The sequence below is a fragment of the Limanda limanda genome, chromosome 5 (assembly GCF_963576545.1).
Source record: "Limanda limanda chromosome 5, fLimLim1.1, whole genome shotgun sequence".
NCBI lineage: Eukaryota > Metazoa > Chordata > Actinopteri > Pleuronectiformes > Pleuronectidae > Limanda > Limanda limanda.
In genome coordinates this window covers 15293946-15316533 of record NC_083640.1, presented here as the reverse complement: position 1 = coordinate 15316533, position 22588 = coordinate 15293946, and the positions used below count along the sequence as shown (strand labels likewise).

General features: G+C 41.5%; 3 protein-coding genes across 3 annotated transcripts; 1 reads left to right on the top strand and 2 right to left on the bottom strand.

Annotated features, from left to right (window-relative positions):
- The first annotated feature begins 860 nt into the window (after nucleotides 1-860).
- On the top strand, nucleotides 861-11536 carry rilpl2 (Rab interacting lysosomal protein-like 2). Its single transcript, XM_061071182.1, has 12 exons — nucleotides 861-1222; nucleotides 2684-2822; nucleotides 4234-4352; nucleotides 4452-4727; nucleotides 4852-5168; nucleotides 5921-6184; nucleotides 6265-6366; nucleotides 6674-6758; nucleotides 8450-8842; nucleotides 9320-9471; nucleotides 10500-10622; nucleotides 11090-11536. Exons 1-12 carry the CDS (start codon nucleotides 929-931, stop codon nucleotides 11109-11111), a joined length of 2286 nt encoding a protein of 761 aa, XP_060927165.1. The 5' UTR covers nucleotides 861-928; the 3' UTR covers nucleotides 11112-11536.
- A 1353-nt stretch (nucleotides 11537-12889) lies between these two features.
- On the bottom strand, nucleotides 12890-17070 carry kmt5ab (lysine methyltransferase 5Ab). The gene is made up of 8 exons (XM_061071875.1): nucleotides 16971-17070; nucleotides 16645-16751; nucleotides 15523-15661; nucleotides 15041-15254; nucleotides 14838-14925; nucleotides 14612-14671; nucleotides 14234-14424; nucleotides 12890-13428 (listed from the first exon to the last, which is right to left on the bottom strand). Exons 1-8 carry the CDS (start codon nucleotides 16987-16989, stop codon nucleotides 13218-13220), a joined length of 1029 nt encoding a protein of 342 aa, XP_060927858.1. The 5' UTR covers nucleotides 16990-17070; the 3' UTR covers nucleotides 12890-13217.
- A 1027-nt stretch (nucleotides 17071-18097) lies between these two features.
- Nucleotides 18098-22216, bottom strand: mtrfr (mitochondrial translation release factor in rescue). Its single transcript, XM_061071685.1, has 2 exons — nucleotides 21773-22216; nucleotides 18098-18824 (listed from the first exon to the last, which is right to left on the bottom strand). The coding sequence occupies exons 1-2, from the start codon at nucleotides 22043-22045 to the stop codon at nucleotides 18606-18608; spliced, it is 492 nt and encodes a 163-aa protein (XP_060927668.1). The 5' UTR covers nucleotides 22046-22216; the 3' UTR covers nucleotides 18098-18605.
- Between the last annotated feature and the right edge of the window lie 372 nt (nucleotides 22217-22588).

Here is a 22588-nt window from a genome sequence, read left to right as displayed (position 1 = left end):
AAAAAATTATCAACTCAATAAATTAAGATTTGTCGAAAATGTACTTTCATTATTACCGCGGGTACTATTATATTGCATAAACTTTATTTGCCTGTTGTTGCCTGCCTATTGCCCACAGTAGCACAAACACTAACACAGATGTAATAAATTAATATTGAAAGAGGTCCAGTGAGAGAATTTGCTCAAGCAAAGTATCGCAAACATCAGTGTGTCAAATTAAATAAAGAAAGTACAATTCAATAGTATTTCAACAATGTTCATTATTAATTTTCACATTGAACTGGAACGTACTCTCACAATAAAATGTTTTATTTTATTGTTAAATAAGTAAAATAAGGTTTGCATTCAAAAGTAAAATAAAGGTATATTGAAAAAGGCATCTTAAAAGGAGGTGATTAATTTTAGGAAATATGAAAAGAGGGAGTTTGAGTGTCCCACTGTCTTCCTTTTTCTTAATATATAACTACATTTAATATATAAACACTCAATTAATATCAATAATTAAACAGCTTTAACTTTTCTCTTTGTTCCCACTTTCTCTTCAGTGAGAAAAGTAAACTCTACCGTTTGCTGCCAGGATAATAAAAGCTGCGCAGGTTAAATTAAGACTACCGTGGATGCGATGAAAAGCTGCGCAGAAACGGTCCGTCAAAATCTAATAATAGTTCTGGGTCCATATTGAAGGGCGTCCGCATCCGGTCCGCGGTCCGCACATTGGTGTCCTATGAAGACTTAGGTAATATTTGATGTTAGATCGTGACATATACGAGTTTTTGCAGGGACAGTAAACGCAGCATCAGACTGGTGGACGCTGGTGAAGTTTCATCTGTCAACAAAGTTGCCTTCAGGGACGGCTCGTGTTTCGTGTGTAAACGGGTGTTGTCCGAGGACAGGGAGACATGTTGGAGGTGTAAAGCAGAGGACACACATGGACACCTGCGGGATCATGTCCGCTCTGGACAGACCCGCCGCCGAGCTCACGGTCATGGACGTGTACGACATCGCGGCGGTGCTGGGACACGAGTTCGAGCGGATCATCGACCGGTTCGGCTGCGAGTCGCTGGTCGCGCTGGTGCCCAAAGTGGTCCGGGTGCTGGAGCAGCTGGAGGCGCTGGTGAGCCGGGGAGCCGCCGGACAGGAGGCCGAGGAGCTGAGGGGGGAGCTGGAGAGACTGAGGCAGGAGAGGAGCGACAAGTCCGAGCAGGAGAGGAGGCACCAGAAGGTCTGTGTGTGTCTGTGTGTGTGTGGCACACTAACTGATCAATATGAGACTGTGCAGAGAGGAAAGTGTGTTTTCTTGTTTACCTTTAGCACCACGGTACCTTTCTACTTCTCTGTTCCAAGTATGAACAGTTCACCTGTCCCCTTCAGACGACACCTCTCTCTCTCTCCAGTGTAGGGGACACCTCTCTCTCTCTCCAGTGTAGGGGACACCTCTCTCTCTCGAGTGTAGGGGACACCTCTCTCTCTCCAGTGTAGGGGACACCTCTCTCTCTCTCCAGTGCAGGGGACACCTCTCTCTCTCCAGTGTAGGGGACACCTCTCTCTCTCCAGTGTAGGGGACACCTCTCTCTCTCTCCAGTGCAGGGGACACCTCTCTCTCTCTCTCCAGTGTAGGGGACACGCATGTTGACCGCTTCAGGTCACATTAGCTTCATTGATGAGTGTCTTCATTCCAAAGGGCCTGGTGGAGCTGGAAGACCTCCTCCTCAGGGGAATACGGTTTGGATCTGACTCCTGGGTTCAGGGCGAGGACCTGCTGAGATTCCATAAATTGTTGGAGACTATGATTGAGAGAACACCAGAGAATAACTGTGGGTGGAATGAAGGGTCAAGGTTTGAGCATCACTCAGTCACCGCTCAGTCCAGGTATCAACATCGCACCTGCGTGAGCCAATCCCAAGCGGTCGATGCTACGATGCAGATCTGAATGTGCCTGAATGCATCCTGGAATTTGTGTTTTTTGTCATCGCCACATCAACACCACAACATGTATCTCTCTCTCTCCCACACACACACCACTTCTCACTTCTACTCTGTGGGGCAGTGTGGGGTTCTGTCAACATTCAAACTGGAATAGCCAGGGATCAAACCACTAACGTTCTCATGACTGGGGGAACCACTCTACCTCCCGAACCACAACTGCACACAAAAATGTGTCAATAAAACGTAATTCGGCATTAGCCACTGCTATCGGAATATAGAACACTGTGGATAATTAATTACAAGTGTTACTGACTATGTTGTCCTTGGCATCGATACTTCTGCTAGCTTCACAACTTCTTCTAGCATTGCTACTTCTGCTAGCAGACCTCTAGGCTAAAAAAGTTATTAAAAAAGGATAAAAATGACGCTGTTTTGAGTTCAATTTGATCATTGGGGCTTACAGACATTTGGGTTTTTTAAATGTATCAAATCGTCTCCAATAGTAACATTGTAACAACAGTGTGTGAGTGTTTAGGTAAGGGCTAGGATAAGGTATTTAGTTTAGGGGCTAGGTAATACATTTAAATATTAAGCCTCAATTATATGTCTATATATATCACAATTATTTTTCATTTTATAAAAATATAAATCAGCCAATAAATCCGTATTGATCACAAGCACCGTGTGCAGGCCCATGACTCTGAGGTGGTTGTTGTAGTTTTTAAATTTTGATTAAATATCTTCTGTATGTGTTCAGGAGCTGGAGCTGGTGGAGGACGTGTGGAGAGGTGAAGTCCAGGACCTGCTCCCTCAGATCACTCGGCTTCAGGCGGAGAACAAGAGGCTGTTAGTGAGTCTCAAAGAGTCGCCTATCACAGAGGAAGACAAACAGGAGGGTAGGTCGTCTGCAGCGATGTTTCTCAAAGGCATTATAACATTATTTAAGAATAATCTAACAAATTGTTTTTTCTTTAATTTATAATTTTCACATTATAGGGATGGACTTATCTGATAAGCCAGAGGAAGCTAAAAATTGTTTTCAGACATGAACTGTAAAAGTTGGGTCTGGAGTTTTTCTTCTTTCACATATGAAGACCACAGCAGGAGACAGTCCAAGTCAGACTCTTTTCTGGAACATTCCAGCGAGGTTTGGTACCTGAATCGAGCATTCAGGAGGCAAGACATGACATTTAATGCGGCTGTGAAAAGCAGTGTTTTTTATTTACAGCACGTCAGCCCATAAAAAGCTCTGGAATTTCATCATGAGAGATTTGTAGTCTTCCAGTTTTAGGTCCATTGTGTGGTAGAAACATCATCAACGTGCCCACGAGCAGACAATTTTAGAAAAGCCTTATTAGGCAAACTGAGCATTGTCCCTGATGTTACCAATTCACAGTGAGACAGTGTTTCTGATTTTCAGCCAGGCATTAAATGCACTAATGTCAATCAACAAAAAAATCTAGAGAAAATGATAAAGGCAAAATAACATTTTTAAGTTTACTAATACTTTATAAGATAGAAATTACGGTGATATTTATAATACCAACACAACATAACCCATCATGATCTGTAGTCTTTTGCTGTTGCTTTTTAAAGTCTTGCCCTGTAAGTTGTGTTGCACTGTATCTTGTGATGACTAAATACGTTTGGTCCCGGGTGAGATCTGATACGTTCCACATGTGTGAATGAAGGTTCTACATATTTACCCTGGGCAGTCACACTGGGTTGTACAACATACAGTGGGCATGCAGAATGCTTGTGTGGTGACATGAAAGAGGAGGCTGTGAAGAGAGGCAGTCAGGGGATTGTAAAGGAGACTATTTTTGAAGCGGACAAAAATATAGCTCTTGTTTTTGACCTGCACGGTGGCTGCAGCTACACTTCCTCTCAGGGCCACGGTAAAACCGCAGACATATAGCTTAGCTTGTAAAAAACACTCCCTGCAAGTCTCAAACAGAATAGATTTTAAAAGATTTTGTGATTTGAATAATAAACACTCATAACGTAAACATACTCATAACAATATAATTACAAACTATAATAATATAGCACATTTTTAAACAATATGGTTGTTAAAAACCTTCTAAAATGTCATGCAATCATTAACCAAAAGACGTTAAATGAAAGAAAGAAAGAAAGTGTAATAGTATAAAATAATTGAAATGATCAAATAGAATTGGGGTTACATGAATGGCATTGTTTAAAAATATGTTTAATAAGCTGACAAAACTGATTCAAACCACAAATTTTTGCCCTGTTGTTTCTTGTGTAATCTTATTGTCAGTGTATTTTTTATTATACCTGCAGGAATGTCAGAAAAAGAAAGACGCGTGAGGAAGAAGCTGGAAGACTTAGTGGAGAAGCAGAGGGATGAAATCCGAGCGAAGGACCATGAGCTCACACTGAGAAATGAGGACGTTGACGCGGTGAGGAGTTCTCCACCACATGCATCACAATTAATGGCTCTGGATCGAAAATTAAGTTTACAATGTTTAATCCTTGAACTGAAATTCCCTCGACTGCAGCTCCAGATGCAGCAGAATCGGGTGATAAGGATCAACCAGGACCTTCGTCACAGGATCGGAGTGATGGAAGCGCAGGGCAAGGCACTAATCCAGCAGAGGGCGGAGCTGCAGGCTGCGGCCCAGGCACAGCAGCAGGAGGTCGGGGGTCTGCAGCTGGAGATCACCAGGCTGAGTAAGGAGCTCCGAGACTGGGAGCTGGAGAGAGAGATCTCTGAGGTCGAAGGGTCCTCTCTTACAAAATCTGGAATGTCCTTACCTGCATCACCACAGATGACGGTACTTAAGAGAAAAAACTTATTTTCAACATTAATATAATTAGGTTGGAATAATTGTTTGGCTCTAGTTCATTCGATCTGGCTGGTTCTGTAGTGTCCAAGTGGCTGTCTTGTGTGAACTCCAGCCCTCAGAGGCAGCGCCACCCACCCCCATCAAACCAAAGTCAGTGTGGGTGGAGTGTGGAGGCGACCCTGGCTTCATGGAAAACTGCTTTGAGCGCGACAAGCGTCCTTCCATCCTCCAGAGGTCATCTATCAGAGAAAACCACGAGGAAGAGGCTGACGAAGATGAGGAGGCTACAGCTTTGTTATTGGTAACATCTGCCCCAGGTCTCCCACATACAGTGTACAGCCTTACTCGCCTTACAGCAGATGTCCATGAACTGACTGTTAAACACAACACAAAACATTATACCTCTGCTGGTGTGTCACAGAGAGTAATGTTTTTTTGATAAAATAGCCATGAATCTGATTTATTAAGCATTTCTCCATTGTTTAAGTAGAAGTAAGTCAGTGTCCTTTGTTAGAGGCAACGGATATTTACCTCTGTTTTCATTTGTTTGTTAGCAAGATTATTCAAAAGGTACTCAACAGATTACCACAAAACTTGATGGAAATATGTGGTATGGATCAGGGAGGAACTCAGGTATTTCTTCTAACTGTGTGATCGGGCATTTCCCTACATATTGGTTGATTTTTTTTCAGAGAATAATTCATGGATCGTGTTTAAAAAAATGGTGCATATTTATTGGACTTATATTTACGAATGTAACCAGATCCAAATTAAAGTCTGGATCTAGCTAATTTAAATGTGGTTTCATTAGGGGACTGTTGGGCCTTGGCGGAAGGTTTATGGCCTTACAAACAGGTTGAATGCATTTTTCTATCCCGTGAAACATTTGCAAAAACATTTTTACCTCCACCGAAGAGATTCGGTTTTTATCGTCGTCTGTTAAAAAAATACTGAACTGATTTCCATGACATTTTTTTGTGGCGTAGGTCATGACCCAGGAAAGAACCCATTCCATTTTAGAGTGGATCTGGATGAATGGGCTTTTTCTTTTTACTTTGTTTAACATTATGGGATAGCATTTTTTTTTAGCCTTGGTGAAGGTATGCGCTCTCTGCTTTAGTTATTTAAGGCAGTTGAATGATCAATTTACAGAAACAAACGTTGGGATTGTGCTTCTAATTGTGTGCCTGTTGCAGAACTCCTCAGCTCCTCATGTCTTTGTTAGTGTCATTGTGTCCATACTGTGCTGAGAGAAATGTTCAAAATGTGATTTGTCAGCAGAAGGTGCCAGCTGACACAGAGCTGGAGGAGCAGAGCGACAGCCCGGAGCAGGAGTCAGACAAGCCTCGCTTTACTCTGCAGGAGCTACGGGACGTCCTGCAGGAGAGGAATGAACTCAAGGCCCAAGTGTTCGTGCTGCAGGAAGACCTGGCGTATTACAAAAGGTCTATTTTTGTTAAGTTGATCAAATTTTACATAACACTGATGGCGAGAGTTAACGCCCACCCCTTCCATATCCCCGCAGTGACGAGTCTGAGGATGACACCAGCCCCTTTGTTTGTGCTTCACCTCCTCCTCCACCATGCTCCACTTTCACGTACCAGCCTGAATCAGGAATCCGGCGCTTGTGAGTAATGAGTTGGACATGACACACATTTCTTTATTTACAAAGGCTCACCTCTCTGTCCCATTTCAGATTCTTATGTGACACCATTTGTATAATTTGCCACCATAATGCTTCTAAAAAAACATCAGCATTCGATTGGCATAAGTTAATCAGATATCACTTATTTTGATATTGTGTGATGTGTTAATAGTGAGCGTCGCTGTAGTTGAAAAGCATTACACTAATCACAACAATGTTTCTGATGCTTCTTGTGCTTTTTGTCTTGCTGTGTCACCCCGACCCCTTTCCCATGTTGCTCTCTGGACAGGATCTTCACCGCTATAATGCCAATGGTGGCAGCTGGTTTGATCACAGACGATCCCACGTTGTTGCCAATCAGAAGACTTTCCTATGTATGACTGTAAATGTAAAGTATCCTCATACATCTCTCTGTTTGCCAGCAGACATTAACAAGAATTGGCTTAGTTGCTGCTTTACTTGCTGATTTTAAACCAAATCTCTGGAATTTTTACTGTTACATTTTGGTAACATTGTCGCTAACTTGGTAAACCTAAGTACTAAAAAACTAGATATTGGGCTCAACCTGGAAACTCTTGTTTGTATTCATGACCTCGAAGGGTTTAGTAACTTCGTAAAAAAGTCACTACTTCGCACTTTATTTATAACAATGAATTCAATGTTCTCACTTTCTCCCGGCACAGAAATCGTTGTGCTACAAAATAATATATAAACTGATTATTCACAGACTCATAATAACATCAGGTGTCAGAAATGGATCCAGCTGCCTTTAGACCTACAGAAAGTGATGGGACATGTTGTGTCATTTATGTGCAGGTGATGTTAACATGTATTAGATGCCAAAGTATTATCACAGTTGTTTGAGTCTGGTTTCAAGATTCAGGGAAATTTAAGCTTTAAGACCATGTTCCTCTGTTTTCCTCTGAAAACACTGTATGTGATTAAGTGTACAGTATTACAGCCTTGCACCACACAATAGACTGTATATCAAGAAGAGCGACATGTCTCCCCCCCACTATCGAGAAAAGAGGCTAATATATGTGGGACAAGAATGCCCCCATTTGGAGCCAGAGTCTTTGCAGTAGTGATTGGTGGATGGAGCTGAGGGGGCGAGGCTCCGGAGGAAATATGTTCCAACATAAAATATGTCCCAACTGTCAGTATGTGCATCTGCAAAAGAATGTTTGTTCTGAAATAAAGTTTTATTTAACTTTTTTATTTGTTATTGTGTATCAGACTGTGTATCAAATGCATGTTCCCAAGACAATTGTGCGAGATATGGTTAGATAAGATTAGATTCAACTAACTACTAGTGTTTATGTTTATGATTCCATTATGAAAGGGGCAGATCTAGGGGTGGCACAAGGGGGACACTGGCCCCAGACAGAATCTGATTGTCCCCTTTTGATCCACACACAGTGGAAACTCAGTTGTTACAGCAGCAGGCAAGTTAGAATGAGGTAGACAAGATAATAAAAGATATAAAAAAGAGTAAGTACATTATATACACCTTCCACTGTAGTGGTTTGTATAGAAATGTTATAAAGTCAAGTGTGGTGCCACAGGATGATTACACAAGCAAGTAGGGGGGAAATTAATACTTTGTACTACTAACACAAAGTTATGGTTTGTTAGAAATAGTGCAAACACTATAAGTAGAGTGGTATGACCAGTGCCCTATTTAATTTTATATATGTTATATCCAATATCTCCTGGATCATGTCACTCTGAAAGTATGTCCTGTAAACTGAGAGAAATAAAACAGGAGACACACCACGTGCTCTCTCACCTGATGGAGGAACACTTCCTGGTGCAGAGAGGTTTACAACCTGAGAGCTGCCCCCCCCAAACACACACTCGACTCTCTGGCTCTCTGCACCGAGACAAACAGGGAGGCCCCGGGCGCCCGCGGAGCAGCGAGGAGGGAGTCCTCTCGACCCGCAGACGATCTTTGTGCTCACCTGTCGCTAGGATACTTTGCCCTCCTCTGAGTGACGCCATCGGCGGACGAGTGATGGGGGAAGTGCTGCTCCTCTGGAAGTGGATCTCCTTCTCCTGCCTGTGAATAGTCCTCCTCTCCGGTCCCGGCAGACACACGCAGCCCCTGAGGACTCGCTGCGGGAGAGAAGTTAACTTTCCCCGGGGTGAACTCGTCGCTTCCGTCATGGAGTTCGGCGAAGAGTCGTCTCCCGCGCTGGCGTTCGAGAAGGACGCCTTCGAGCTCACGGTGGAGGATGTTTACGACATTTCTTACGTGATCGGCCGGGATCTGTTAAAGGTCAGCCGCACGGGGGACGAGGTGTCCGACCTGCAGTTCCGCATCGTCCGGGTGCTGGAGATGTTCGAGACCCTGGTGAACAAGTACAATCTGTCCGTGGAGGAGCTGCGCATGGAGCGGGACAACCTGAAGACCGAGCTGGACCGGCTCGTCCAGGAGACGTCCTCCGGCCAGGGCACGGTGAGGGTTGGGATGGAAATCTGGAGATACAAGGGGCTGGAAACAACACAGTCATCTACGTGTATTTAATCAGGGGCTTTCTGCAGAAAGGATCAACACAGGGAAACCACAAGGATCTCCGAGTGAGGATCAGGAACAGTCAAAAGCACAGATTTGTTCAGACTGGTTCTGTAGAGTAGTTTTAGACAGGAACCAAAGCACAGGAACAAATGATTTCCATACATTTCCATTGGGTTCTTTGGACAGTCAATAACTAATGGAAAAAGGTCAAACAGGTATATAGAAAGGTCATAAACATTTCAGGTCATGGAGTCTTAGACAGGAATGCAAAAAGTTCCTCTTCAACTGTAAAATAGGTTTCAACAATACTTAGTTAATATTTCCATTACTTAGTTATTTTTCCACTACAGTGTCCCCGGGCATCAGCTCGCACCGGTCTAACACCCTGAATGATTCCTGTCCCCTGTGTTTTTAAAGCAAACCGCTGGGCCCAACCAGCTGGTGGTGGACCTGACGGACCCCAACAGGCCGCGGTTCACCATGCAGGAGCTGAAGGAGGTTCTGCAGGAGAGGAACCAGCTGAAGGCTCAGCTCCTGGTGGCTCAGGAGGAGCTGCAGCTCTACAAGAGGTGAGCAGCTGAGCCTGCATCCATCCAAACACGTCCTACACGTGTCGTCCACCCACATTCACAGTCAGGACGTCAGACCATCTTTAGTATTGTATAGTGTCATCTGATAAATCACTGCAGCCTCAGTGAGGATCATATATCAGGATGTGATGCAGGCCTGTAGTGTAGTGTTGTGTTTTGTTGCAGGAGATTGTGATTGTGAAAATGTTCATCTGGATTGTGGATCTTTGTTTGACTTGTTTATACCTCCGCCAAGGCCCAATAGTACCCTCATGAAACTACATGTAAAGTCAGTAAATCTGGATTATTGTTTGGATCTGCAGCAAGTTTCACAAACTCATAAATAAAAGTCCTGGTTGTTTTCATCTAGATCAATGAGCTACTCGCTGAGATATCAATGACAATGTTTATAAAAAACCTCGTGGTCATCTCTCAATGTGGGAGAAAGTGAAAATTAAATGTTTTCGGGTTAAATGGACACCAATATCCAGTATTACCTGACCCTGTTAGAGAATTATACTATATATTTGTGTAAATACTATCTTGTAAATACTACAACACTACTATTACAAATAAACTTTAAAAATATAAGCCACAGTTCACCTTCCCAAATAGCTTCAACTTGATAGGTCCGATTCTGTCAACTCAGTAACCATAAATCTGTGCTTTCCTCTAGAGGTCGACAGATATGGTTTGACCACGGTCGATGGCGGATATAATATGCTGGTATTTTGTTGTGCTGCTATTTTTGTTGTTTTTTTGCATCTGATAAAACACAATTTGAAGAAAAAAACAATGACACACACACAAACTCCATTAACTAAACCTGGACCTTTTCTTTTTAAGTTTTGTCAAACAGGCATAAACAAGATGAAACTTTTCTCAAATTTAGAGTAGAAAAGGGATTTGTGTGGTAGTTAATCAGCCCTGCAAGTGCAGACATTGACTATAGATGTGAAAATGCCAGATATTAGCCTAAAGAATCAGATGACTGATTTAAAAAACCCCATCACTCCTTGCTTCCGCAGTGGGATCCTTCCACAGGCTGAGCCCCCCATGGTGGAAGTGGATCTGGAGACACCGGAAACCCCAGAGCACAGTCCACCCACGATAAACAATGCAAAAGAGGAGAAGACGACCATAAGCAAACTGTGAGTATCAGGCTGGAGTCCTTCAGTGATAATAAGTAATCAGAAGAAACAACAAAAAGGCACCGTAACGCAATTATAAGATTTGTCTCTAGTAAAACATTTTCTTTAGCTGTACACCTCTGATGGCAAGGTTTCAAGAATATCTGCTGCAGCAACCACATGATGCTGAAGTGAGCTCAGAGGAAGACTGTTCTCACGGCCCCGTCTCCTGGCTGCTAATGATTTGCTTGTGACCAAATGATTTCATGCTGATGCTGAGGATGTTTGTGAGAGAGAGAGAGAAGCTGGAAACTGGCCGCTTGTCTGCCAAACTGCTGTCAGCAATTACAATCTGCCGTGACTCAATGTTATTTTTTTGGGTTTCTCACCCCCGGCCAGTTTCACCTCAATGTTCCACGTACACCCACCAGCAGCAGTAGGCCCACGTACGAGCCACTTAAACTAACCAGGCTTCTTTCTTTTTATAGGTTTTCATTCAGGCGGAAATAAGAGAAAGGCTTTTCACACGAGCGGACCACGGAGAAGACAAACCGGATTTGTCGGCACAGTTTTTCTCATCAGTAAACCACTTTTATATTGAAGATTTTTTACATTGTGTATTTGTCAGTCTAACAAGCACTGTGTTTTATACTGGTAATTTTAACCTGAGATGGTTTATGCAATTAGAGTTGACGTAGCAGAAATATATATATACTACGTGAAACATTTGATGAAGGAAATGAAACTGGAAAAGTATTATCTGGGTGCTGTTGGAGAACATTTTTGATGTTGAATGAATTAACTTAAAAATTAAGTTATCTGTAGGCTTGAAATTAATTTGTGTAATCTAAAACAAACTATGTGAACTCAGCTGTCAAACACAGACGGAGGACCCCCAACCCCCAAAAAGCATTAAAAATAGTAATTTTAATACATTTAGAAGAGTTTGTGTTTTTTTCTCACAGGTTAAGTATTTAATAACTTTCCATGGTGTCACAGGTTGTACTTCTCATCTTATTCCATGTTTATTTAGGACAAATCCCAGGGGACACACACACTGGCCACTAACTACAGCATCACGTGAAGTCAATTTGTGCCACGGTAAATAGTTCAAGGTTCAACGGCAACTGATAATTGACTGTTATTCAAGTCCTAAGCAAGAATTCTAATGTATGACTTCTCTGTGTATATTTGTTTTGATTGGAAGAATTGACCAGAGGAGCCAGAATTATTCTGATTCAATTCATTCTTAACTTGCCTCAATACTAACTTTATCTGAATCATACTCATTGTTCTGCTTTGACGCTGCAGATAACTTTGTGTCACATATCTGTTCTGTCAACGTTTCTGTTCTTCTGCAAAACAATGTGCATTTCAAACAATGGAGGAGGCGGTCATAGTTACCTTTATCAAGGAGGTAATGCCTCACCCTTATTTTAGTTTGCTTGTTTGACAGCAGGATATATACAAACAGGGTAGATTTCCATAAAACTGGGAAGGATGTGACATGAGCAAAGAATGATCCCATTCATTTTTGGGGCAGGTCCAGGAATTCTTCTCACGTTCTTTAAAACGGCGAGATAGATATTTATTGAGTTTTCACAGATTTCCCAGGGTAATAATTTCTGGTTCTTGGTGGGAAAAAACTGCATGTTAAGGGGACTGATATTTATGAGTTTGTATAATTTGGTGCAGATCCAAATAAAGATCTAGAAATGTGGTTTTATAGGGCTGCCGTTAGGCCATAAATGAGAATTGCTCTCACCTTATTTATTTTTAAATGAGGTGTTCGGATGCCTGATACCAGCTCTTTAAATCATTCTCTATTACTGTTTTTTGAGCAGCAAAGAAATCATTTCGGATTGTGTAGTTAGGCAGAGCTTAACATCAGCAATCTGGCAATATTTCATACTGGAAAGTCCCACAATTACAATGGCGACATGAAAAGTATGTCAGTGCCAAGTTTCGCACAGTGTTGCGTTTTCCTGTCAAACTGGATAATAAAATTATTCACAGTCATTCTCTGCATGCATTTGCTTTTCAAAAGATTTTTTACCTGAGCCAGGCCATACAATGATAGCAATCATCACTTCCATGTTGGCATCATACAACAGTTAAAATGCGTTTCATAAGCAATGTTATTTTTAAATGCACTGATAAAGTCCAGATATTGGTATCAGGAAAGGGAAATGGTATCAGAGCATCTAATAGTTTTCCAGATCTCAACCATTGACGATTTCACAGCTGGCCTGAGATTTCAACTGTTTATTTCTCAATTTACAGCACAGGTAATAATTTACAATTGCAGAATTGAAGTCAGAATTATATTCATTACAAAAGGATCTGCTACTTATCCAGGAGAAATACTCTTGAAGCTTAAACCTCTCTGCTACAGTTAGATAAGAAAAATATAAAACGTTGATTAAAAACGGTCGTTGCAAAAATACATGTTTCATACGTTGAAGCTTCAGCCTCCAATTAAAACAAAATCCTTTTTTTATACTTAATAAAAAAGCATGTGAGGGCCGCTCGTCTGTAGCATCTTTTACAAAAAGACCCAACAGGACGGCAGGGAGCACCAATTCATCTCAAATACAAAATCTTGTGGTCAAACTTTCAGTTTTTGAGCCACGGGTGAGCCGAGATGGCGGCTTTACTCCGATCACCGTAGTCGTACAGCAGCTCCTCCTCGGCCTTGATGTCTCTGGAAGCCACCAGGATCAGATGGGGTGTTCCATCGATGTCGTGAAGCTTAGTCTGGCAGTTTCCGGCTTTACTGTGGTTAATTAGTCTTCCAAGACGACTTGTTTCCTTTGTACCGTCAACACTGTAATAGATCAAGACAAATATTAAGCTGTAAATGTAACAAGATAACACTACAAGTCAGGTAGAAAAGAAGGAATGTCATTTTCAAGTCTACTGCAAATCTTGATTGGGGAACTTTTTTTTAACGAGACTTTAATTAGAAGAGAGAATTTTGGTATTAATATATCCGTCCTGAGAGATTTGATCAGTGTGGACCACTCTAAATCCGTCTGATAACACCTGGGGTTAAAGTGTGTCCTGAACTCTTGTGTCCACTTGTGATTAGATCGCACTTTCTGCAAATAAGCATGAATATAATTTGTGCTCGCAAAGATTAAATTGTTTTTAGCCAGTCCGAGTTTACAGATGTGTCCTACGACAATGTTTGTGTGTCAAGAGAAAGATTTAGTGGAGTGGAGGGGCTGAATGAATGCGCAGCTCCGCTATCAATCATTATGTGGCGAGTGTTTATCAAATGTAGCAGGTCAGAGGACGTCAGCCGAGTTGGCGGTCCTTCATATGTAGCACAGTGAAAAGAATGTCACCACATCTCAAAGTGGTCTTAATGACCAGATCTCAGGACACATTTGGGTTCATCAAGAGCTGAATTTGCTGCTATGCACTAGTGATCAGATCCCTCAAGAGGGAAGTTAATACCAGATCTGACTAGGGTCTAAGAAACATCAAGTCTGAGACCAAGAGAAGACGATGTGAAATATGAAAGATGTTCCATGGAAAAGTGAGACCAGCTTGCAAATTAATCAATCCCAGAAAGCTGATAATTGTACAAAGAATCTGAATTAAGAAGTGGTGACATTTGAACTTACCAGTAAGTTTTGCATTGGTACTGGAAGTAGTACATGTAACAGCCCGTTTGGGGATCCAGAGCATACTGGGCCTCTCTCAGTTTAGCATCAGCCAGTTCCAGCAGGTCTCCATGGTACTCCACAACAAACTCTGCTTTTTTGAAGCTCCTGACAGCAAATACTCCTCTTCCTTTTCCTTCTATGTGTTTGACCTGTAAACATGTAAAAGCAAATGAAGTGTGAAGCTTATCTGGTGTAGGAAAGATGCAGGAATTGTTTAACCACTGTATAAATACATTTGTCACAAAAGAAATATTCAGAATTTACACAAGATATAAATTCACACAGTACGTTCTCGAAGTAAAGTGACACAACATTAGAAGAATCTTTAAATGTCACCTGCATTCCTTCCTCAGTGCCGTTCGTTATCAGGTCATCAATGTATCTGTGTTCTTCACTCTGTTGACAGTTAGAATAATTGGGTCAAAGTTAAACTTTATGGTAGAGTTGCAAAATCTTTATAGAAACGCTTTAACACACAAGGCAAAAAAAAGAAATTCACTTTGTATTTTATTAACCGTTAACACAAATGTTCAACCCTCTTCATTACATCTTTCATACAAACCTTTAACTCTGCTTTAGTTTTTCTGTTACTTCGTCTGATGGGGAAATAGTCGGTGACCTTTCTGTTTTGAGGAGCTTTGTTTTCCGTTCTGAAAAACACCGATATGATCAATAATGAAAGATTATGATTGAGTAACTGGACCATGTCTTGTGTCTGCTGCTGCCCCCCCCCCCACGACACTGATGTTGGCTTTGTGCTCTCACTTCTTTCCTCCGAGTTTGTGACCGGCTCGACTCCGAGGTTTGGCTGCTGAACCTTTGCCGTCTGCTGCAGACCTGACCTGATTTGTGTGCGGTGTTGGCTCTTTCTGATCAGGTTGGACCGCGGGCTGCTCTCTGATCCCATGACTGAGAGAAGGAATTTCTGGCTTCTGCTCTTTGGACTCAAAACTCTCACATTTCCCTTCTTTCGGTACGTCTAAAACAAAAAGAAACAAAATGAAATTGACAGCTGCCCGAACCATTTGGAGGGTGACAGCCGCTTCATAAAACAGTCAAGTTGTGTCAGAAGATACAACGTCGGCAAACACTGCTACCATGTTCTGTGGCACACAAGGATCTGCTGACCAAACAAGGCTGGAGAGGGAAAAAATGGCTGGAAAATTACATGCATTAGAAATTATCAAAAAACAGCTTTTCAAAATAAGCTGATTAGAATTCTTTAAAAAGGTTAATTAGGTATTCACCTTTTTTCAGCTTTGACACATCAGGAGTAGCTGCATCAGATTCATTGCCCTCCTGGATCAGCATGCTTGAACTGTCGCTCAGGGGGGATCGAGGTTTGCTAGGACTCCGGAAAATTGACGGAACTCTACCTACAGAATCCTACAAAAATAGTAATTATTTACCTTAATGAAAAGATATATATAGATGAGTTGTCTGGTTGTATAGGCAATGTTGTGATCCAAACAAAGATGCCAAACATTTGCATGGTAAACATTTTTAAAGTTGCATAAGATGACAAAATCCAAAGCATTCAAAAATGATATAGCCTCAGAATACAAATGGTAAAAAAGCAGATGGAAGCCAACTGAAAAACACTGAACAGCTGTGAGTGGCTCCTCTCCATGGTAACAGCACCAGCTCTGATAGGCAGATGTCATGGAGTTTCTTAATATATTAATAAAACACTGATCAACCATTGTTGCTTGCACAGAAATTTGGAAACTTTGAGTTTTCTGTGGCTGCATAGATCATTATCTCAAACCCTTATAACCAACTGTAGGGACATCTTCTACAGGTATAGTTCTGGCTGATAAAGCCAAAAATTATACAGATATAAATATCCAATGTTTAAAGTCTGATTTTAGCTTCTGAGTGAAAGTTGTGATTTTTAAACATTTATGGAAAACAAATAAAGATTTGATAAACAACATTTAACAAATCTGATATAGATCCCTTATATTATAAAAACATATCGGTATTGTGTTATATTTCTCTAAATATTGATACCATCTTATTTCCCAGCTCGTTTGTGTAGCTCACCACTTTATCCAGTGACTCAGTGTTTACATCACATAGCTGCAGCACTGTTGATACGGGTCCACGTACTGTCTACACCATAACATTTGGCCTTTAATAAAAACTCCTAGAGGAGCTGTGCAACGACTGATGGAGGGTTCTCCTGACAGGCTCGTGTCTGGTACACGATAAGTAGCTTCCTGTAGTCGATAAAGTTTGTGAGTGGATGTTGTATTCGTTGCTGCCACACTATCTTTACAACAATGTGTGAAAAGCAGCTCGGGTTTTTTCGTTTCATCTCGTTAACACAGACAGGCATCGGTGCAGAACCAGACAGTGGAACTCACCTTGTTGTTCGCAGCTGGTTTGTTTTCTTTTGTCCCCTCCCCTGAAGCGACCTGCTGCTCGACGCTGTCCTCGGGCTTCACGTCGGTTCTCTGCAAGTGTTTCTTCCCTTTAAAAAACACGGACACACGTCAAGATGCTCCGCGAGTCACACAACTCCACACACCCGCGGGTTTTGATATTAACCACCAGCTGCGTTCTTATTTGAACAAAGTTGAACCCTCTAGTCGGGCTAGCTAGCGTTAGCTGTTAGCTTCACATCAACTCCAGCTGTGTGTTTACCACAAGCTGACACAGAAGCGACGGAGCGTTGTTGTCAAAGTTTCACCTTTTGCCATGTCCGTCATCAGAATCGAACCCAAGAGGACGAGGAGTGGGTGCAGCGCGGCCTCAGCTTGAAATCCCCCGTCTGTGCATCGACTGGCACCGGCGAGCCACCGTGGAGAGGCTCGGTGAGAGCGTGGAGGATTTAAAAACCCTACGGCGGCTGTGATTGGCTGTTCGGCCGCGACGGGAGGAGCGCGAGCATGACAGCGGCGCTCTCATTGGCTGAAGCTCAGCATAGAAAAAAAGGAAGCTCCCATTCTGAAACGTGTCCCTGTGAAACCTCTGCTGTTCTCTCCTGTGCTGCAGAACAGATATTATGATCTTCAATATTATGATATTCAACATCATTAGAATATTAGGAAGATATATATGGTATAGGCTCAATTGGCATATTATTAGGTACACCTAGATTTGAAAAGCTGCTTCTCATATCACTAAGGATAGGTGAATAAAAACAGAAGCTGTAATCATTGATTTTAAAATTAACTGGATAAAAGAAGTCTCCTACATCACTGAATGTATATGATCAGTATATTTGCAATACAGGCTTCAAGTTTCAATGTGTGGGGGAGAGAGACCAGGAACAGTTGTTTTCCAACAGGTTTCAGCTCTGACAGACAAGTTGTTATAATGACAATAAGAGGGATAATTATGGATGTAACAATGTTATTTATTTATGATAGCAGCCACAGTTCATGAAGTAATAATAATAATACTTGTCATATGAATCCTGCATCTCTGTCTGAGTCAGTGATACCTGAAGAGAAACTTTTTTATTTTCAGCAGTTTCATTTGAAAACCTACTAGCACATATTTTTGAGTGGAAGGGGACTTGATTGAATAGGACTAGAAAATGTGCTATAATTTTGCCTCAGCAAAAATGATTCAATAAAATTTAAAACCACTTTCAGCAATATATCTTGCTGAAAGTTTTAAAACATACATGGAATCTAAGGCTAAATCGTGTAGAGTGGAGCCTGTGGATACCACACCCCCATGCCAAACAAGGTCTCATTCAAGTAGCCGATACAAGAGTTTGGTCCACCTCTTGATTTCAAGTGAAAACAGAAGCTTCCATTCAGTGATATTCTGGGTGTAGGCATCAATTAGGAACAACTGACAGCAGAATGGCTTCACCTCAAGTCTTCTCTGTATTTAGCCAATCACATTTTGCTGACATCTTGCGATGAACTGGGTAAAATGTTGTACAGCAAATTCAACCAAACAAAATGAGCCCACGGTGTCATATAACAATGTGTAGTGTGTCAGAGTTGACTCTTGAAACTCATTGAATTAACTAGAAATAGATGAGGGGGAAATTATGCCTGAATCAAACCACACCTACAGGTGAACGTTGTATTCTGTAGCTAGAGCACGAAATATTCATTTGGGAAACATCCTTTCAATATCAAAAGATGCACTACACATCACCAACTTTTTTATTGTAAACAACTTTATTTCGATTTTTAAATTCTCTATCCTTAGCTTTGTATGAAAGATGCTAGAAATAAAAGGCTTATTTGATGGGATACCCTTGACATTACCTGTCTTGGTTTTGTTTGTCAGTCTTTACAGCAACAAAATATATTGATACATTTACGGACTCATGTCTTCTTATATTCTACAAATAAATATCTTATTCATGTGTGGATTCTGTAACCAGCGCTTCTTTAAACAGTCTTTTCCTCTCCAGATTCTCATGTGCTTTCTTCTTCTTCTCTTGTTTCTTATGCACCGACTCCTTCTTCTTTACAAGCAGTTCGCTAAGTTCTCCTTTATATGCAACATCAAGTTTCTCTCTCATGATTCCACGGGCACGCTTTCGATTTATTTCCACAGATCTGGTTTGATGGCACTGAGGGGGGAATGGTACAAAGACAAAATATGAACATAGTAAATCTCATATCTTTAATTTTTGCAAGAATCCCAGCTGTGCCATACTATGTTTCTCGACAAGCCGCTGGGCACAGTATTATTATTATTATTATGACTATTATCAGACATGGGCAGTATTTCTATTACTTGTATTTGAAATACATATTTCAATTACTTTGAGTATTTTGTAATTTGTATTTGATAGGGACGATAAAAAATCGAACGTAATTTGTAACAAAATACTTTAGAGTGGAGTAATTTTGTATTTAAAATACTCAAAATACTTTCTGTACGAATTAAAAAACAGTTCACGAGTATGCAGCAATTAACAAAATGCAGTGAATGAACAGAAGAGAAATCTAAATCAAATCAATATTTGGTGTGACCACCCTTTGCCTTCAAAACAGCATCAATTCGTCTAGGTAGACTTGCACACAGTTTTTGAGGGAACTCGGCTGGTAGGTTGTTCCAAACATCTTGGAGAACTAACCACAGATGTTCTGTGGATGTAGGCTTCCTCAAATCCTTCTGTCTCTTCATGTAATCCCAGACAGACTCGATGATCTTGAGATCAGGTCTCTGTGGGGGCCATACCATCACTTCTTCTTCTTCTTTATGCTGAAGATAGTTCTTAATGACATTGGCTGTATGTTTGGGGTCGTTGTCCGGCTGCAGAATACATTTGGTGCCAATCATACGCCTTCCTGATGGTATTGCATGATGGATAAGTATCTGCCTGTATTTCCCAGCATTGAGGATATAATTAACCCTGACCAAATCTCCAACTCCATTTGCAGAAATGCAGCCCCAAACTTGCAAGGAACCTCCACCATGCTTCACTGCTGCCTGCAGACACTCATTATTGTACTGCTCTCCAGCCCTTATGCGAACAAACTCCCTTCTTCTACAGCCAAATATTTCAACTTTTGACTCATCAGTCCAGAGAACCTGCTGCCATTTGAGGCAGCAGGTGCTGAGTTTGAGTTTTTTTTTAATACTTTACAGTGAGCTAGGTTTAGAGTCCTCTGACACCAACATTTCCTCAGTTAACCAGACCGTGGTAAAACGTGTCACAATAGCTCCTGAATCATTATATATTATATACCCTCACTATTTATTACAAAGTCCTGCCCCGCCCCTAAACAAAATTCCCAGTGATAGGTTCAGAAGTTTTCGAATACTTCAGCTGTCAAACAAATAAACAGCAATGAAACGTAACTTTGTTGAGAGATAACGAGAAAGAAGATCAGTTTTATTTTAACATATTTAGTTTCTTTCAGTGTTGATGCGTCAACTCTTTTGATCTGGAGTCAACTTCAACTTTTCACTCATCAGTCCAGAGCACCTGCTGCCATTTGTCTGCACCCCAGTTCCTATGTTTTCGTGCATAGTTGAGTCGCTTGGCCTTGTTTCCATGTCGGAGGCCTTTTTGGCTGCAACTCTTCCATGAAGACCACTTCTGATCAGACTTCTCCGGACAGTAGATAGGTGTACATGGGTCCCACTGGTCTCTGCCAGTTCTGAGCTGATGGCACTGCTTGACATCTTCTGATTTCGAAGGGAAATAAGCTTGATGTATTTTTCATCTGCTGCACTAAGTTTCCTTGGCCGACCACTGCGTCTATGATCCTCAACGTTGCCCGTTTCTTTGTGCTTCTTCAAAAGAGCTTGAACAGCACATCTGGAAACCCCAGTCTGCTTTGAACTCTTAGTCTGGGAGAGACCTTGCTGAAGCTCTATAACAACCTTGTGTCTTGTTGCTGTGCTCACACTTGCCATGGTGTATGACCTCCTACACAGCTGTTTCTGTTTCAGTTAATGACTATATGTTTCAACCTACATGTGAAATTGATGATCATTAGCACCTGTTTGGTATAATTGGTTGATCATACATCTGACTATAATCCTACAAAATCCCTGACTTTGTGCAAGTGCACCTATAAGAATTGATGCTGGTTTGAAGGCAAAGGGTAGTATAACCAAGTATTGATTTGATTTAGATTTTTCTTTTGTTCGCTCTCTTTGCATTTTGATATTTGATGAAAATAAACTGTTAACACTTCCATTATTCAAAGCATTCTTTATCAAATTGTTGTTTCACTGACATTCTGTGACTGTTCTTCCTTTTTTGGGGTTCACCAGAGCTTTGTATACATTATATAGCCCAAACCTGAATCCTCTGCTATACCAAATTGTGAGACAACGGAAAATCCAGAAAAAGTATTTTCTATATTTTAAATACAAAATACATGTATTGTATTTTGTTACATTTTGTGGGACCAGTATTTTGTATTTTATTTTGATACATTTATTCGAGGGGTATTTAGTTTTTTGTATCAAAATACATTTTGATTTATTTTTGCCCATCCCTGACTATTATGCACATGTGCGACATAACGGCACAGAGGAAATAGAGGCAAAAATAAATTGCACACTAGAGGAAAGGGAAATGCGGAGAAAGCATAACATTTCCCCTTTAAAAGGTTCAATGAGTAGAATTTAGTGACATCGATGTTGCATGTTGCAGCTGAACACCCCCCCCCCCCCCCTCTAAACATGAAAGACAACCTGTGGTAGCCTTCAGTTGTCATAAAAACTCAAAAGGTGTTTAGTTTGTCCAGTCTGGGCTACTGTTAACAACATGGCGGCCTCTATAGAGAGGACCAGCTCCAGATGTAGATATGAAGTATTTAAATATAAAAGGGCCCATTCTAGGGTAAAGAAAACATCAATTGGTACAATTTAGATGAACACCCTAGTGTAGGCATCACTAGGATTATTGTATATACAATGTCTACCAATAGATCCCTATCGCCTAAATCTTACACACTGAACCTTTGAAGGAGTATTATTATTTCCAGTGTCTGAAGTGATCTGCTGGACCTCAGTATGTAGTGTGACAGTGTTTGAGGGGAGCACCGGAAGTACCTTCACCACGATCCCGGTGGGGACGTGTTTGAGGACCACACAGTTGCTGGTCTTGTTGGTGGCTTGTCCTCCGGGACCGGATCCTCTCACGAACTGCTCCTCCAGCTCGTCTTCGTCCAGGACAGGCAGGTCCACCAGGTCCTTCTTACCGGCCGCAGACACCCATGTGAGTCCAGGGAGCGGGTTCAGAGGAGGGGGGACACCGGGACAACCCCCCCTCCTCCATAAGAGCCGTCTGGACACCGACGTGATGAGCGGGACAAGTCGATACATGTCCTTCAAGCGGAGCGAGTGATCGACGTCATAATTTCAAGTTTTACGAGTTGAACTCCCTCACCGGTGACGTCTGTCCACGCAAAGTTTACTGTATTTATATTTTCAGTCTGTTTCTCGTCACATCCATAGGTCACATCAGCGTGCTTTTGTTTTTCCGGTCGCGTCTTCTTCTACGCCCCCTTCGCCTGTCGTGTCAGCCAATCAGTCACCGCCTGTTTTCTTCGTGACCGAAAGAGCTGTTATGTGCTTTACTCTCTTCCGCCACCGTGTGTCGGGAACAAAACTGGCAGGTGTTTGAATTGTACAAATATTTGAGGAATCCACTTGTAAAGTTTGACTTTCTTTAAAGGCTTCGTCTGGTTAACACACTACGTGATTGTCTGTGGAAGTTGTAAAATAGAAATATGTTATTGCAGGAACATGTACAAGTGCAGTACATCCTCTATTAATACTCAAGAAATATTTTAGTGGGTGATCCTTATTGACAATGATATCGTGTTTAATTTCATAGACAGAAAAAGGGGGGCGGGGGAGCATCAA